At 45.4% G+C, this 18776-nt stretch overlaps 1 protein-coding gene across 4 annotated transcripts in view; it reads left to right on the top strand.

The window, feature by feature from the left end:
* The window catches only part of Arhgef37 (Rho guanine nucleotide exchange factor 37), a 55293-nt gene that overhangs the window by 18295 nt on the left and 18222 nt on the right, over nt 1–18776 (top strand). For 3 of the 4 annotated variants that reach the window (XM_008837908.3, XM_017799327.2, XM_029565830.1), the window contains 5 exons: nt 2591–2714; nt 7435–7582; nt 14936–15135; nt 16408–16538; nt 17394–17498. In XM_008837908.3, coding sequence (XP_008836130.1) covers nt 2591–2714; nt 7435–7582; nt 14936–15135; nt 16408–16538; nt 17394–17498 — 708 coding nt within the window. The remainder of the gene's footprint in view (nt 1–2590; nt 2715–7434; nt 7583–14935; nt 15136–16407; nt 16539–17393; nt 17499–18776) is intronic. The other variant, XM_017799326.2, reaches the window with a different exon arrangement.

The following is an 18776-nucleotide window of genomic DNA, read 5'->3' on the forward strand; positions in this document are numbered from 1 at the left end:
AAGCCTGAGAAGGGGATATTCCGCGGCGGGGGGGGGGGGTCCAAATGCTTGCAGAAGGTGGGACAAAGACAACAGGTGTGGGTTAGCACTGTCATCTCATTCCCCCTGGAATCTAGCAGCCCTTCAGCTAAATATAAATCCTTGAGTCTGATAAAAATTCTCCTCACTGTAAAAGAAAAGATCTATGGGCCACTTATTTGTGCCTAGAGCACAAAGTGGGCACATATCTCAAGGAACAGTGAACCTGCTAATCAAATCTTCACTCACATGCAGGCATAAAAGGTGGAAATTTCTTCATAAAAGAGTTTTCCTAGACACCATGGATAGAAAGGCCTTTGGGACATAGGACCGAATTTCAACAACCTCCCATGTTTTCCCCGGCTTTGGTGATGCAAATCAACAAAGGGTGGGGTTCTCCCTCTTGAGAGGAGACCATTCAGGCACTAGTCTGGCCACCTTTTGAGGGAAGTTTAAATAGCACTTAGCCAGAGTGGGTTCAGCAATTGTGACTTACAACCAGTCTCTAGTCTGGTCCCACCATAAGACCATGATGGAACCACAGAATGAGCCTACTCAGACCCTGTAACCTTATGGATCTCCAGCTGTAAGATCACAACTTCAAGCCCAAAGTGTGAACAAATTGGGTTTCTTAGACATTAATACACACACACACACACGTTATTCAATCATTTCCTCCCTCTTTTGGAAAATCCCTGCATCTTCTGACCTCTCCAGCCCCATAATCCACACTCTCCTGGAGCTTAGGGCAGCATTTCTCCATTCTGAACTCTCCTGGAGGGAGTTCTCTGCAAGTGCTCCACACTTTCTGAAGCTTATTCCAGCTGCTCTTCCTATTGAGAGGCAATCAGCCTCTCCTTCTGTCCCATGGATAGGACTGGGTCCTGTTGTCTTACCTCTTTTCCCATAACCAGTCTTCTTTGGTTCCTGATGAGCTGGTCTGTCCCTCCTTTTGGGTCTTGCTAGGGTCCAGCTGTCCAGGGAGAGCAAAGTGCTGATTCCTCAGGGACCTGGAATACTATCAGGAGTACATCTCATTTTTAAGAGCCTCACATCCTTCTCCCTAGTTGTAGCCAGAGCCCTGCTTCAGTGGCACAAAGAACTGATATGCTTGAGCTCATGCTGTGAAGACACGCATCTCAAATCTCACTGGGGCCTCCAAATGTTATAGAAAAATTCTTGGAACAGCTAAGAGATCATGCATTCACCCAGGAGAGAGTTGGAAAACTTGCTTATTCTTTCTCATGCATAAGGTCTCAGAATTAGCAATTAAGGCTTTTAGATTTTTCTGGGCCCCCAAAATTAAATAGACATTTTTACATCATATTTTATGGCTGGCACCTGGGACCTATGTTTATTTTCATGATAAGCCATGTTATCACAGGAAAATTCCTTCCTGAGTTCACTTAGTCATCATAGTTTTTAAAGTTGATATTCCAGGCATGGGTTGGGACATCTGCCACCTTTTGATCTATAACTAACCCAGACTAATTGGGCTAGGAATCAGTCAAACAGTCATTGCAGTTTACAAAAGCAGACATCACCAGCAGAAAGTTAGATATCTGTCACATTTGAGCTACACTTTTCTTGGCTTAATTAAACCAGGTGTCTCATTAAACTATTCGGTGAACTTTCTATGCTCTTAATTTCACATCCTTATCAGCATTTAGATATAGCTAGTAGAAAGCATCACAGAGCTTCAAGATATTGCAGAATAATAAACATCTCAGGGTAGTGACAATACCACAGAGCAATAAAACATCACTGAGTAGTAAAGCATCCCAGGGTTACATTTCAAGGTATCTACCTAGTCAGTGAAACAAAAGGGAACTACAAAATAGTCTAAGTGTGAAAGAAGATTGTATAAGAATACAGAAAGCTATTATAAGAATGTAACTTTTCTTATCACTTAAGCATGAAATTCATAGATGAAGACATTGTGTGCAGTGTCAAAAGGTGGAGCCAGGAGTGGTAGTGCATGCCTTTAACCCCAGCATTCAGGAGGCAGAGGCAGGCAAATTTCTGGAATTTGAGACCAGCCTGGTCTATGTAGCCAGCTGGGGCTCCGTAGTGGACCCTGTCTCTTAAAAAAAAAATAGGTTGGAAACACCTATTTTTGGTGTTGGTTCGGTTGTAAGGTATTCAGTCAACTCAGAATTAAATGCGCTGTTGGATAGACAGAGAGGGAACAGGAAGGGGGCAGGCCTCAAGTCCTACCTCTAGTAACCTCCTTCCTCCACAGCCTTCCCATAGTTCCACCAGTTGAGGAAGATGTGTTCAAACACATGAGCCTATGAGGGGTCATTTCACGTTCACATCATAACACCTATGGTAGCCCCCAGGTCAGCTTTCTTTCCATGCTAAAGACTCAAGGTCTTCCTCTCTTCTTTAAGCTTAAAAGATTTCTCTTAGCTTACAAGATTCCCAAATCTTTCCAAACATTGCATCAGGGCAGTCAGTATTCTCAAGAGCAGAAGGATCCTGATAGTGTGAAGGCTCTGGACTGTTTTCCAAAGCCTGCTGATAGATAGTCCCTCTGTGAGCTTTCCAGCCTCTGCTTCTTTGCTTTCAGCTGCCACAGGAAGATCTAGATGTCCTGTTCTCAAACATGGATGACATCATCCAAGTGAGCAGCAGATTCCTTCATGGTCTTCAGGAGATGGCTTCCATGGAAGAGGAGCAAGCACACTTAATTGGTAAGCAAAAGACCCAGGTGCTTGTTGGCCTTGGTTTTCCATGCCATTGTTCTCAGTGTGTGTTCACTGCAGAACTGTTTCCAGGGTTCCAAGGAAAAGCATCTCAGGGAGAGTGTGAGGTTCCTCGGAGGGAAGCAGGCAGCAGGGCCCTTATACAGTGTCTGGACCTCATGGCCTACTCACTGTTCTCAGGCTGGAGCATTGGAGATTAAGCTTCTAACACATGAACTTGGGGGCACATATTGAAAGCATAGTGCCTCCTAGTTTAGGCTCAATACAGAAACATTTTTTTCATTAATAGATTTTTTTTTAAGTGTGCTGTTAGGTTTATAGAAAAACCACCATGGTCTGAAGAGTCAGAATAATCCAGAAGGTATTTTCAATGAAGCAGTACTACCCCCTAGAGTCTCTCATCTCTAGAGTGCCACCCTGTTCCTTCATTCTTCCCACCCTCTTCCACCCACTCCCCATAAGTAACCAGGTTCACACTAAAAGATCTAGAACACACCAGGAACTTGCACAGGGTCTGTGCTTATCTTCTTATGTTGTAGTGTTAATGCACCCGCTGTTGAAATTAAGCCAAAATCAGATCATGGCACCCCTGCTTAAACTGCTTCCTGCCACCCTGGAATAAAATCTGAGTGGCTGGCTGCACCCCACTTCATCTGAAGTCCTGTGAAACCTGACTTCTGCCGCCCATTTGTTTCCTCTACTTGATGCCTGGCTCACTCTGCTGCGGCCACACATGCTGCTGGGCTTGTCTTCAGGCCAGGACTTTCCTCCCTCTGAACATTTGCTGGTCACACTCTTGAGAGCTGTACATGCTCTGTCTGAGCTTCCCAGAGCTGGCTACTTCTGGTCTCTGGCAGATCTTCACATTATCTGTGGAGGCCTTCCTCAAATAGATGCCCCCAATCTCTGCATCTTTATTTGGCCTTGCTCTGACTTCTGTGATAGTCATTCCTTGATATCAGCAGGTGATGGGTTCCAGGAAATGCCCCCTCCACCTTAGATACCTAAATCTGCCAGATGCTCAAGTACGTCTCTTGAATAAAATGGCATAGTATTAGCATAAGACTTACGGCAATTCTCCTGTATACTTTAAATTACCTCTAGACTACTTACAATATTTAGTACAACGTAATTGACATATAGAAGGTTGTTATACTGTGCTGTTTAGGGAATGATGACAATAAAAGTCTGTATAAGCTCAATATAGTTTTTAAAAAATGTTAGCCGGGTGTAGTGGTGCACACCTTTAATCCCAGCACTCAGGAGGCAGAGGCAGGCGGATCTCTGTGAGTTCAAGGCCAGCCTGGTTTACATAGCAGATAGACTGCAAAACTTTTAAAAAAAAAAAAAAAAAAAAAAAAAAGACAAATGTTTGACCCAAATGTAATTGACAGAAGAAGAGTAAATTCAAATAAATGATGAAAATGGATTTTAAAAAAGAAGGGGCATGAAGATTTCTAAAGTCCCATTAACATGAGAATGTTCAACCTGCTGATCATCAGGAACTACAACAGACCAAGGTGAAGAAGTCTCTCAAAGATGGTGACACATGCCTGTAACCTCAGCATTCAGGAGGTTGAGGCAGGAAGATCAAAAGTAGGAGATTCGGGCCAGCCAGATGGCTCAGCTGGTAAAGGCACTTGAAACCCACCCACCCCTCCCCCGGTCATCATACACATGCAATTAAAAAAAGAATTTGAGACCAGCTTGGGTCTGATTGGAGTCAGAGTAGTGGGCCATCTTGTTCAAGCCTTGGCCTCAGGGCGGTGGTCCATCTTGAAATGTTTCTCCAGCTTGAAATGCAGATCTTTGCTGTAGATCTTCTCATGGGATTCAGGGACAAAGAGCCCAGGAAATCACTAGCTTCTCATGTCTTGGTTCCTGCTCTGTCCTGGTGTTCAAGGCTCCTGTCATGGGACTTGCACATGCTTTTTTTGATTGTTTTTAATCCCCTGTTGGTTGAATCTGCATATACAGAACCCATAATCCATGGATAGGGAGGGCTGGGTTTATTTATGATCTGTCTTCCCCACTTAGACTTTAAACCCCATAACACAGGGCCATTGTTTTGTCCTCAGAGCCTAGCAGAGTATCTGGCACATAGTAAATAAGCAGTTAGCAAATATTTAATAAGTGAAATTTGTGTCAGATACTTTATATACATTATGTTATTTAATACTCGCTTGCTATGCTGTGTGTCCTTGTAAACTGGTGTCTTGGATGGATTTTTCACACTTCATTGGAAGGACAAAATGAGCTAATGGTAGCTCTGAGGCTGGAAGATTGTGAGTTCAAGGCCAGCCTGGGCTGTATGAGACCTTGTCTCAAAGCAAACAAACACTGTAATTGTTACAAGTGTGCTTTATTTATTACTATTATTTTTATTTTATGTGTATGAGTGTATTGCCTGCATGTAGGTAGATGCATCATCCATGTTGGGCAATGCCCACAGAGGTCAGAAGAGGATGTCAGATTCCCTGGAACTGTAGTTACAGACAGTTGTTAGCCATGTTCCACCATGTGGGTACTGGAACTCGAACCCAGGTCCCCTGCAAGAGCAGCCAGTGCTCTTAACCAGTGAGCCATCTCTCCCGCCCAAAAGTGTGCTTTAAAGCTATGAAACACTGTGTGAATGTAAGGCATCTTCAACATTCTTCAGAGTTGGTTGATATTTTGATTTTATAATCACCAGTGCTGAGAACCCCATGTTGCATAAATATGTAGCACAAAATGGCAAAAGTATGTAGGGTCATTTAAAAAGTTATTGGGGGGTGTGGTGGCACACGCCTGTAGTCCCAGCACTTGGGAGGCAGAGGCAGGTGGATCTCTATGAGTTCAAGACCAGCCTGATCTACATAGTGAGTTCCAGGACAGCTGGGGCTACAGGGAGACCCTGCCTCAAAAAGACCAAAAACAAAAAAACAAAAACAAAAACAACAACAACCAAAAAAAGTTATTGGAAATTCAAAGCCAAAATTCATTGATAATGTTTTCTAAGTTAAAATTCATTTGACAGTATTTTTTTGACAGTTTTTTTCTTTTTGGTCTTTTTGAGACAGGGTTTCCCTGTAGCCCCAGCTGGCCTTGAACTCACAGAGATCTGCCAGCCTCTGCCTCCCAAGTGCTGGGATTAAAGGGGTGCACTACCACACCGGGCCAAAAGTTTTATTATTATTATTTTATTATTACTATTATTATTATTATTATTATTATTATTAAAATGAAATTCAAGTCAGCAAGTGAAGCAGCAATTTTTATCTTTATTTTTTGTTTATTCATGTGCGTATCTGTGTGAGTGTATGCCTCTGTGCTCAGATACATGAGGAGGTCAGAAAAGGGTGCTGAATCCCCTGGAACTGGAGCTATAGGTGGTTGTGAACAGTCCACCGTGGGTGCTAGGAATTGAACTTAAGTTGTGTACAAGAGCAACAAGTGTTCTTACCTGCTGAGCCATCTCTCCAGCCCCCTCAAGCATCGATTTTTAAAATCAGATGTTCTAATGCAATGTAATTCAAAGGCACACTAATTTGATACATGAGGAATGACAGTAGAAAAATGTCAAAAGTCCTTGTTTTCCATAACTAAACCAGTTCCTGTAAAAGCAGAAAACTGTATGTACCGAAAAAACTGCAGTTCCCATCATACAACAGCCTCAAAGCTGTCAAGGCAGTTCAGGCTGCACTTGTCGGAGTTGTGGCTTCATGCGCATACAGAGCAAAGTGCACATGTGTGTTTGAACCAAGGATGAAGCAAAGTGCAGCAGTGGAGCACAGGCAAGAGCTGCCAGCATCACCTCCATCATCATGAGCTGGTTTCGAATTAATCTGGAGTCACCGTGTGTTCAGAAACCTTTTATTCTTTTTTAAAATTTTTTGATCTTTTTGAGACAGGGTCTCCTTGTATCCCCAGCTGGCCTGGAACTCAGGCTGACCTGTCTGCCTCCCAAGTGCTGGGATTAAAGCCTATGCCACCATGCCTGGCAGAAACCTTTTACTCTTGTTGAACTTTTTATGACCCCACATTCAGTTATGCAGCCCCATTTGGGGCTCAACCTGGAGAAATGGCTCAGTGGTTAACAGCACTCTTGCAGAGGACCCTGGTTCGATTCCCAGCACCAACATAGTGGTTAAAACCGTCTGTAACTCCAGTTCCAGGGGATCTGACACCCTCTTCTCACCTCCATGGGCATTGCATAGTATGAGTGCACTTACATACATACACTCATAACCATAAAATATTTTGAAAAATGTAAAAACTGGGGCTGGAGAGATGGCTCAGCAGTTACGAACACTAACTGTTCTTGTAGAAGACCCAGGTTCGAATCCTAGCACCCACATGGCAGCTAATAACTGTCCGTAACTCCAGTTCCAAGGGATCCAACAGCCTCTTTTGTCCTCTGCGGGCATTGCATGACAAGGGCGCACTTACTTATATGCAAGCAATACACATACACATAAAAATAATAAAAAAAATACATATTTTTTAAAAATGTAAAAACAAGAAAGAAACTGGGATCTGCACCATTCTATCATTCAGCCATTCAGCAACCGTAGGAAACAGATGAAAGACAGAAACAAGAAGCCTAGGTAACTGCCCACGGTGACATGCTGGGAAAGCTTGGCTGCTCACAGAAGAGTGGCTCCACCACCCTGTGCCAACCAAGGGGACATGAACGTGCGCCCCTGATAACTCTTTCTTTCACCATAAGGTAACTTATTCCTGGAATTCCAAGAGGAGTTTGAACGAGTCTATAAGGTCTACTGTGCCAACTACGACCAGGCTCTGCTGCTGGTCAAGGCATACAGGAAGGAGCCAGAACTACAGCAGGAGATCCAGGGCATCATCGAAGCAGCGGTGTGAGTAGCATTTCTTCTCAGCCCTCATTCCTGCCCCACCAGCCTAGCCTCAGAGCACTTCTGGTCTCAGGCTTGCTCAGGCTGTGCCAGCAGCAAAGTTTTTGTCAGTCAGGAGAGGCCAAGCCTCACTGCCAAGACAAGTAGCTCTCACATCTCAATGGTTTCAAACAAGGCTCTGCATCTTCCTGACCCTCCCTGCGCTTCCCACTTCATTTTAGGTTTCTATTCGTAGTGCCTTTTGCATATACAAGCAATTACAAATAAATAATCTCATTTCCTTAGCTTTTATTTTTTAATTTAATTAAAAAATTTTTAATCTATTTTTTTTTATGCGTGTGAGCATTTTGCCTGCATGTACGCAGCCAGTGCTCTTAACCACTGAGCCATTTCTACAGTCCCAGGTGTTTTCTTAACTTCTAAATTAAAGCTTGTTCTTTTTATTTTTAAAAAATGTTTTGTATATGAGTGTTTTGCCTGCATGTATGTAGGTGCACAATGTGTGTACAATGTCTGTGGAGGCCGGAAGAGGGTGTTGGATCCTCTGGAACTGGAGTTATGGCTGGTTGTAAGCCATCACGTGGGTGGTGAGAACTGAACCCAGGTCCTTTGCAAGAGCAGCTAGTGCTCTTAACTGCTGAGCCATGTCTCCAGCCCCAGCTTGTATCCTTTTAAAGCTCATTTACATCTATCTCCTTACTGGAGGTCTTTCAATTTCAACACATACCATTCATGATCCTTTGACCCTCAGTCAGCATGCTCTTTCATCAGGTGGCAAGATCAATTTGTTTAACTGCTGTTTGTGGGGAGACATTTGGTTTGTTTCTATTCTATATTACAGGCAAGGCCACAGTGTTTAGGCAGGAACTTCAGTCATTTTCCTCTCCTGCAAAGTATATTTTCAGAAGTGCTAGACCAAAATACGTATGGATAATTTCTGATAAATGGTAAAATTTCCCCTGTAAAGGCATGTCAGTTTGCATTCCTGTCAGCAGCAGAGTGCCCTTTCCCCAAGCCTCTGCAACACGGTGTGCTGCCAAACTAGGATGTGTGTACTGGCCGAAGTGAAAATGGGGTTTCAGGTGGCCATCTTTCTGGACACTTAGAGTTTTGCTTGATCTTTTTGTGTGAATTGTTCTGGTTCCTTTAATATATCAAAAAGGGCTATGTTGGGGCTGGAAAGATGGCTCAGTGGTTAAGAGTTCATACTGCTCTTCCTGAGAACATGAGTTCAGTTCTCAGCACCCATGTTGGGCTCATAACCACCTATCTCCAGCTACAGGGGATCTGGCCTCTTCTGTCCTCTACCAGCACCTGCATTCATGGGCATATACCCACACACTGATGCACCCATATACGCATAATTGAAAAAAATTTTTAAGCAAACAAAACCAAATGAACAGGTACGAGGACACTTGTAATCTCAGTACTCAGGAGGCCAAGGTAGGAGCAGCTGATTGGATCAGTGGGTAAAGGTGCTTGCTACCAAGCCTTACCAACCTGAGTTTGATGCCTGGAACCCCCATGGTGGAAGGAGAGAACTAACTTCTGCAAGTGATCTTCTGGTCTCCACATGCTCTCTGTGGTATACCTCACCTCCTCCCAAAATAAATAAATAAATGTAATAATTTTTTAAAAAGCCAAGGTAGGAAGATTGCTGTGAGTTCAAGGCCAACCTGGACTACATAGCAAGACCAAATCTCGGAACAACAAAACCCGAGACAGAATAAAACAAAGAGGGTTATCTCCTTTTCTGGATAAGCTGCCAGAAGGACAAAGCTGAAGGTCACTTTTTGGAAACTGGAGTGTAGGGTGATGCAGCAAGTCACTATTTTTATCTTACTCAGGTGCTCTTTTTAGTCCTGAGAGATACAGTGTAGAAACAAGTGTTTGCAGATGAGTCTTCTGTACAAAAACTTCTGTCACCCTCCTCCTCTCACTTATCTTCTCTCATTTCTCAACCTCCGACTTTCCATAGAAGTCTCCTTTTCAGGTATCCATGTCCTAGATCCTGCTCTCTCAAAAAGGTATACTTATCCCCCAAGATCTAAAAAATTTAGGCTTTTTCAGGAGTTGTTAGATGTATTTCTGTAGGAGTGGGGCAGATTCCAGGACCAGGGAAATGCAATGCCCAATGCAGGGCAAAGGGGAGTAATGGAAACTGTGGTAAAAAGAAGACAACAGAGCTGGGCGAGGTAGCACATGCCTTTAATCCCAGCACTTGGGAGGAAGAGGCAGGTGGATCTCTGCAAGATTGGGGCCAGCCTGGGCTACGTGGTGAGTTCCAGGCCAGCTGAGGCTACAGGTAGAGCACTGGTAGTATGGCCTTAGGGGATTGTTGCTCTTAGTAGCCTTTGCTAGATAACAAACCACCCCTAAACAGTGGCTTAAAAACCATCCTTTAGTGGGGCAGTGAGATGGTTCAGTGGGTAAAGACGCTTGCCACAAAGCTTGACTTTCTGAGTTCAGTTCCCCAGGACCCACATGGTGGAAGGAGATAACAGACTCCTGAAAGTTTAAATGCATGTGGTGTGGTATGCACGCACTCACATATACATACTCACAAATAAATAAATAAATGTGAAAAAACCCCACATTTAATTAGCTCACACATCTGTGTATTATAAATTTAGTTGGGCTCAGCAAATGAGTCTTCTGGTCCTGGCTGTGTATTCCCGTGTATCTGCAGTTCGCTGCACGTCAGCTTTGCAGATCTTGTCCAGCTCTTTCACGCTGTATGTGAGACACAGGAGCCAACTCAGCTCTGGTCACATGGCCTCTCTGCTTCCTATAGCTGGTTTGTTCACCTGATGGTCACAGACTTTCAGCACCACAGGAAGGGCAAGGCCAGCCCAGACTCCAGGGCTAGGGAACAAACAGGCAGCTCTTCTTGTTGGGCTGGGTTTCAGAGTCATGGGATTGCGGGGAGGGGAGCAGTTGAAGCCAGTTCTTGTCTGTGTGGCCACATTAGAATGTGAGTTCCCACTGGTCAGAGCCTCTGATTTTTCAGGGACGCAGAAACTGGATGAAACGTCTCCCACGTGTTCGGTCGTGTTAGAAGCACTAGCTAGCTGGCGCTGAGGCTGCTTTTGTCCTGTTTCCTGCAGCTGTGCTACATCGTGGCAGATCTGGCTCCTGGCCCTTCCAGTGAGAGCCATTTCACATCTCCAACCCAGTTTACTTATGGGTCAGATGGGAGTCATGACAGCACCTGGTGAAGTGTTACACACACAGCACACAAGGGACGCTAACTAAGTGCCAGCTATTCCAGTCATCTCAACCAGTCAGGAACTGTGTCACTGCTCAGCCCCATCATACCCAAGGCTTCCTTTTATAACAAATATTAAAGACATTTGTTATCCTGAAATAAATCCTGAAAAATCTAACCTACCTACATATGTAACTGGAAAAATCAATATAATGATAACTATAATGCAAAGGAGAAAGAAAAGGAAAATATCTTCTCTTGTAAATTTCAGTGTCTACCCAGGCATCACAACCCCAAAAGTTAAAACAAGCATTCTAAGGCTTGCCTCCACGTGCAGTAAATAAGCTTGGAGGTTAGGAAGAGCCAGAGGCCATTCTGTGTAAGAAGTCCTCTTTGAGAACACGGAGGAACAGAGGGTGTGTGCACCCAAGAATAGCAACTTGCAGTGAAAGCAGCCTGACTTCCTAGTGTGTGAAAAGCTAAAATGGAAAGGAATGTGACTCATTGCCCACCAGGGAGGCAGAGGAAGTGGTTAAATCCTTGCAAAGGGCCGGAGTCTTACATATAAAAGGCAGTGTCAGTCAGGCCCAGCATCTTGCCTTGTGACCGGATAAAAAGTCACAATGTATTTTGGCTCAAAATATATCGTGGTACATTTTGAGGCCCTGGTTCAGACTCTGAGTGCTGGGCGGGGGGGGGGGGGGGGGGGGGAGGAGATGGGCGGAGCTCAGGGCCCGGGGGCGGAGCTGCCGTCTCAGCCTCCTGGGTGGCTCGCCCTGAGCTTGCAATCCCTTCTGCTGTTCTGGAACTGAGGCACTGAACTTTGAGAGCTGGTAGTAGTGCTAGCCATTTTGTCTTTAGCATTTTGTCTTTAGGACATAGGGACTAAGGCCAGAGCGCTCCCTGTGAGGCAGGTTTGTCTCGCAGGTCTGAGGCTTCTGTAACTCTCAAACAGGGGATTGAATGGGATCTAATTCATTTCTGTAGACACTTTAGACCTTTGCTTAGAGACCAACCCCATCCACTAATGCCAAGGAATCATGTGCATGCACTCTACTCCTGTGTGCTCACATAGGTCAAACATTTGCACGCTTATCACTCTGAGAAAATAAGAGTATGCTTCTGTAAAGTAGTAGATATAATCACCAAAAAGTAAGGAACCGAAATTGGGAAGTGAAAGCTTCTTTCCAAAACTTAACAGGTTTTGGATCATATTGTGAAAATATGTCTATATTGTTTCGTCTAAAATGTTCTGGTGTTGATTCGGGTGCCTGTGTTTTCCGTGTGGCTGCGCGGGGGGGGGGGGGGGGGTTGTGGGAATGTGGTGGGGGACATGTGAGACCTGGAGTTATTCTCAGGAGTGCAGGTCTATGTTCAGGAAATCACTGTACCTGGTCTCCACCGTGGAATGCCTGTATCCCCCAGGGCCTGCAGGTTTCCAGAATGCCTGCTGTGAGAACGACTGTCAGGGTGACTGCTGATCTTGCAGCCTGTGACCTTGGCCTTCATGTGCTTCTGACAATGGATACTTCATTGAATGTGATCTACTAGAATCACCACAGCACCATAAACTGTCCTTTCCCAGCTGTCACTGTAGATGGTACCTCTGGATTCTTTGTGGTTCCAGAATGAATGCTGCCCCAGCTTTATTTGTGTGGGTGAGCTCAAGAGTGTTCAGTGTAGCCTGCTAAGACTGTACTTCCCCTGAAAGCCATTGGGAGCAAAGATTAGCAGGGGCAGGAAACCCTGTAGGGAGGACCTTTCACAGCATTGGATGGGAAAGGAGACTTGGCAGACGTATATCAGTCCTGGAACCCGAAGTTCCAGGAGGCTGCCTGGGGCAGCAGTGCTTGGAGAATGCAAATACCTCTCTGTTTTCCTTTATCAGTTAATTGTGTTTGTTTTAAATATAAATGCAATATTCAACATTCTCCTTGGCCTTCCAGGGAGTTACCATTCTCTACTCAATTTTCTTCTGTGTAATTATAGACAGATTGACACATACATAGATAAAGAGGTGGGCAGTTGTTTTTTTAAAAATTTCTATTTTATGTGTATGAGTGTATTGCCTACAGGTATCTAAGTGCATCACATGTGTGCGATGACCAAGGAGGATAGAAGGCATTGGATCCCCTGGAAATAGAGTTACAGATGGTTAGCTGCCATGTGGGTACTGGGAACCAACCCTGGGTCCTCTGCAAGAGCAGCCAGTGTTCTTATTGCTGAACCATCTCTCCAACCTCCCTGCCTCCTTTTTTAAGGGACTCCTAGTTCACATGCTATTCTAGACCTTTCACTTAATCATGTGAATGTGTTCTCAGGACTGTGATCAGTACTTCTGCTCCCTTCAGTGCTGTGCAGAGCTTACTCCAGGATAGCTCTCAGACTCTGCCTCACAATCTTTTTTTTTTTTTTTTTTTTTTTTTTTTTTTTTGATAGCGTTTTCACAAATAACTTACCTTTCCCTTTGTGTGCTGGAGTCAAGATTTCTGTGGGTAAATGTCTAGACTGGGGTTGGTGGGGCAAAGTTACCCAACCATTCTCCACAATCTCACCCTGTGGCACTCCCATGGGGATGTTCGAAGCCCTCTTCTGTCACACTCTCCCAGCTGTGCCCGTTATCTCCCCATTCTTGTTACCTATTTGAGAAAGCTACATAAATATTTTCTCCAAACTACTTCAGAAAGGCTACAGGCTCCATCACTCTGCAGTGACTCCTTGATGGCTGTGAAAGATGTGGTCATCTCTTTAAGGACCTCTTGGCCTCTGATTTTGTGGAGACAGTTTTCCCTGGGAGGCACCTGGTTCTTTCCATGGACCATCAGCCCAAGGGATGGAGTTTTGCAAATATCTGCCCACTGTTTCTACCTCCACTGCCCAGTTATCTGAGCTCAGAACACCCTTGGGGAAAGCATATGGACAGTGCAGACATGCCCTGATGGCATTCCACCTGCGGCCACCATGAGTGCCCACATGATCTGTGTATTCTTAGCCTCTGGGCTGATTTTTTTCTGGACATTTGGTCTGAAGCATTTTCCTTAAGATGAATAGGAGTAAAGGACCTCATTATGGAGGGGCCGTGGGCTGGTGACCAGCAGCATTTGTGTGTCTTCTTGGAGGAAGCAAACTTGGACAGTTGAGGGCTGAAATTCTGTGGGCTTCTGAGTGCCTCATAATAACCAAGGAAGACCTGCAGGAGCCTCTTCCTGGTTGTTCTTGACCTGGGGGGAATCCTGATGAAATCCCACACATTTGTCAGTAGGATAGGGATGCTTATCTGACATCAGCAGAGCAGATCTCAGTACCATTCCTCACTGGCCCTCAAAAATTCTTTTTAAAAAATTTATTTTTATTTTATGTGTATGAATGTATTTTTGCCTACATGTGTGTAAGTGCACTTGTGTCATGCAATGCCCGTAGAGATCAGAAGAGGGTGTTGGATCCCTTGGAACTGGAGTTACAGAGGGTTGTTATCCACCATGTGGGTGCTGGGAATTGAACTTAGGTCCTCTACAAGAGCAATCAGTGCTCTTAACTGCTGAGACATTTCTCTAGCCCCCTTCAAAATATTTTTGAAGCAACAGACTCTTTTGTTATGTGAAATGTCCTGCAGATGACCACCTGGAGTTGGATACATCTGAGTCAGAGATACAAAGTCACAGTACAGGATGAAGTTGAACATGTGAGTCTAGAACCTTGGAGAGAAAGTGGAGGTGGAAATGGGTTTGGGGTACATTTAAACCCGTAGGACCATGTGAGGTTACTAAGGGAGTAAGTGAAGGGAAGGACACTCCAGCATTAAGCAGAAAGAGTAGCTTGGAGAACGAGAAGCACTAGACAGAGGGGTCTCTGTGGCCTACTAACACCTATCCAGGAGAGTGTGCTCAGCTCTGTCTGCTGCTAAGAGGCTCAGCAACGGAGGGCCAAGAACAAATCACTGGATTTTGTACAAATCAGGAATTAAGAACCAAGACTAGCTAGCTTTCTCTGCCCAACATCTAGACCTCACAAATTACAGAAAGGATCACAGGGAGAGAGTGTTCGACCTGAGGTCACCCAGCAAGGTAAGCATAACTAGGCTTCTACCCCAATCCCCCGGTACCTTAAAGGGTGGTCTTTACCTGCCTAATATCAGCCTTTTCCCTCAGGCCACAAGCTGGACCTTCAGGTCTCAGTTTCTTACTGGTAATCCCCCTGCAGAGGATTACCAAGTACCCCCTCCTGCTGCAGAAAATCCTGGAAAACACACTCCCCAATGCCAGTGCCTACCCCATCCTTCAAAGGGCTATGTCTGCCCTCCAGGGCGTGAACAGCAACATCAATGAGTACAAGATGCGCAAGGAAGTGGGTAAGAACTTGGGTGTTTGGGGGACATCACGGGGAATGCTTCCAGTTCCAAAGCTCAGCTCATGCTGGCTTTGCCTAAAGTGAAAATGTGGGGCTGGGGATGGAGTTCAGCTGATGGAGTGCTCACCTAATGTGACTAAGGCCCTGGGTTTGATCCCCAGCACTGCTGGCAAGAGATAGATGTGAGGGTGGGGTTGCTGCAGTCAAAAGTTGTGCAGAATGAAGTGTCCAAGTATCAAGAAATGGCTGCTCATCAAGGGCATGGCAACAAAAATTTAGCTCGTTTACTTTCTAAATAATTGCTTCAGTTGCACAAGTGTGAGGTAGAGTGTCATAATTCAGTACACTCGTAGAATGGATGATGATCAAATGGGGTGGTGATTAGCAGATGTTTTTTGAGGCCTAACTCTGCTATATTTTTCTGTCAATATGTTAAAAATTTTTAATTACTTTTATTTACTTGAGTGTTTTGCTGCATGTATGCAAGTGCACCTTGTGTGCACAATGCCCAAAGAGGGCAGAAGAAGGCATCAGATTCCCTGGAACTAGAGTTGCAGACATTTTTAGTCATCATGTGGGTGCTGGGAATCAAACCCAGGTCCTCTACAAGAGTAGGCAGTGTTCTTAAACCCTGAGCCATCTTTCCTGGCTTGCCTTCCCTGTCAATATCTTATTCGATCCCTGTAACCTCTAAGGTTGGCCCTGTCAGTCCCACTTCCCGGTTGGGTAAATGAGTGTGTATGATTTGTTTCTGGTCACAGAGCTAGTAAGGAACAGAGTTAGGTTTCAAACTCAAGCCTTGGATTTCCCCCCACCCATGAGACACACATTTGTTTCTCCAAATGGAGTTCACAGAGGATGGAAGCCCTGAGCCAGTAGTAGGGAGGGTAGCTCCTGGTTGACCTTGATTAAACTGCCTGTGGGCTCCTAAGCAAATGTTCTTTTGCTGGGTCCTTCTTTAGGAGTCCTGACACACCTGCTGTCTTATGTGATCCTCCCAGCAATCCTGCAAAGTGGCAACCTCATTTCACAGAGAAGGAAACTGAGGCCCCCAAGTAGTAGTGACTTTTCAAAGTCCAGCAAGCAGGATACTCCTTAACCTGGGCTGATATCTGGAAGAGAAGACTCTCAGTTCTGGGTTTCTCTGTGCAACTTGCTGTTCAACCAGATGTGACCTGATAGAGGACAGTGCCCAGTCAGATGAAGGTGGGATGCTGCTTTTCCGGGTCAGCCTTGCTTGCCCACAGTGTTCTCCTCTTCTGTGTTACTGCAGCCTCAAAATACACCAAGGTAGAGCAGCTGAGCCTCCGGGAGCGGCTAGCCCGCATCAACACACATACTCTGTCAAAGAAGACCACCAGGCTAAGCCAGCTATTGAAGCAGGAGGCGGGGCTGGTACCCAGAGTGAGTATGTGAGGGGTGGGAAGAGTCACCCACCAGCCCCAGGGACCACATCAGGTATGGGGATGGGGGCAGCATGAGGTTCCTTTGAAAAGTGAGCCAGCAGGGCATGATGGGCATATGCCTTTAATTCCAGAACTTAGGAGGCAGTGGCAGGTGGGTCTCTGTGAGTTTGAGGCCAGCCTGATCTACATTATTGTGTTTCAGGCCAGCAAGGCTACATAGTGAGATTGTGTTTTGTAAAAAAAAGGTGGGACAGCTGAGACTGAGAGTGAGGGTCCACCTGATTCTCAAGAGCCAGTTCGAAGAATTCTTTGTCAGTAGGAGAGCTGAGCTATGGGCTTGGGTAAAGAACCAGCCCTGGACAGTTCCTAGCAGCAGCCTAGGATGGGTGAGCGCGTCCACTGAAGCAGCAACATTTGATCGAGAGTTAAGGAGGTGTTCTTATCATCTTGTTTTCACACAAGGAAGAAACACCTGCCTATAGCCATCCAGCTAGGAAGCAAATGAGCCAGTACATGCTCCAGTGTCTGATACCACAGTCTGAATGCAAAACCACCCAACCACACTGTCATTTGTTTATTTTTGAAACAAGGTCTTACTGTGCAGCCCAGGTTTTCCTTGAACTCACAATCCTCCTGCCTCAGCCTTCTAGGGGTTGGGCTTACAGGCATGTGCTACCACATATAGTTTACACTGCCTTTCAATGGTCCCACTCAGCCATGGAGCTGGAGGAAGCAGCTCTATCAGTGGGTGTTTGGAAAGCTTGTCATCAGTGAGAACCTGGGACGGGGAACCAGTTGCACACTGCCCCCGTGTGGATCTTCTTGACCTTTACACGCATGGCTTTACTTACAGACCGAAGACAAGGATTTTAATGATTTAGAGGAGAAATTCCAGTGGGTGTCTCTGTGTGTGACTGAGCTGAAGAGTAACGTGGCTGCTTATTTGGATAATCTGGAGGTGAGGACCCTGCAGAGTGAGCACTGTGTAGTCTGGGTTGGCAGTTAAGTAAACAAGCTACAGAAATATTAGGGACTCTGTGGGTTAGACGTCCATCAGGAGTGCTGGCAAGCCACTGCATCTCATGGGCACAAAACCGGGGACTCAGGGCAGCTTCTTAGCCCATCAGGTTTCTCACAGGTAAGGTAAAAAATCACTGCCCCAGAGGGATAGCACCTAGAGCAGGGGAGACACACACAGAGGCCACACAGGGAGAGGGCTGAGGGAGGACATGGGCAAGATGTGGTGATCAGAGCCTGACGTCTAGCAAGATGTTTGTGGTCGACTTCATTTGGATGAGAAAGTGAAAGAGAAAAGCGGCCCTTATTCAGTCCTTGGGAATTGTTGGTCTGGGGAATGATGACTCAAAGAAGCCAGTTCTGATTTGGGGAGAAGGGGGGCTCTGGAAAAGCAGATTTTAGATGAATTCTCATGTCTACCAATGTAGACAATTAATTAAATAAGAATTGCAATGATATATAGGCCAAAGAAGGTCTATTTCTTCAAGCCAGATTCAGCCTACAAGGCTGCCAGTATGTATGCCCACCTGCTTTCCTTGACCAGAATCCCAGGTCTTCCTGTCAGTGCTCCATCCCCTCTGGCCCTCAGTGGCATGCTTTCAGTCAACTCCATCTGTACAAAGCAGCTGAAAAGAAGGAAAAGGTGGTTCCATGTTCCCCTGTGTGGGTGCTGGGTGCCCCTGCTTATTCATGCCCCACCTGGGGGGCCCAGTTGAGAGATCTGAAGAGCTAGGATTCCATTATATCACAGTGAGCCGGAAGAGCCAAGGCCTGGGAAAAGAGGAAGGGATTGGACCTTAAGGGAGAGAAACTGGAGGGCCATGTGAGTAGGATGGATGTGGGAAGCGTTATGATCCTACTTGGTCCTACGTGGAATCCCATAGTGAGGAGGGGATCCCTACCTCTAGCCCTCTGACTGGATTGAAAAGCCCCTGCTGGTATGCCTTGAATGCATGCAAATGGACTCGTGGGTGGGGGCTCTTCAGCAGACAGTGCTGCCCAGAAAGAACTGAGCAATCTTATTTTGTTTTTATAGCAATTATGTTCATGTACCTGTCTATGTGAATTGTGACTGGGTTTCCTGTTATGGTAGCATTGTAAGAGTTTTCCTTTTCTTTTTTTCTTACATTAATTTAGTGTGTGTGTGTGTGTGTGTGTGTGTGTGTGTGTGTGTGTGTGTGTGTGTGGGGTGGGGGTGCACACCCTTGTGCATATGGAG

Source organism: Nannospalax galili, unplaced genomic scaffold (assembly GCF_000622305.1).
Source record: "Nannospalax galili isolate Female #2095 unplaced genomic scaffold, S.galili_v1.0 scaffold19, whole genome shotgun sequence".
NCBI lineage: Eukaryota > Metazoa > Chordata > Mammalia > Rodentia > Spalacidae > Nannospalax > Nannospalax galili.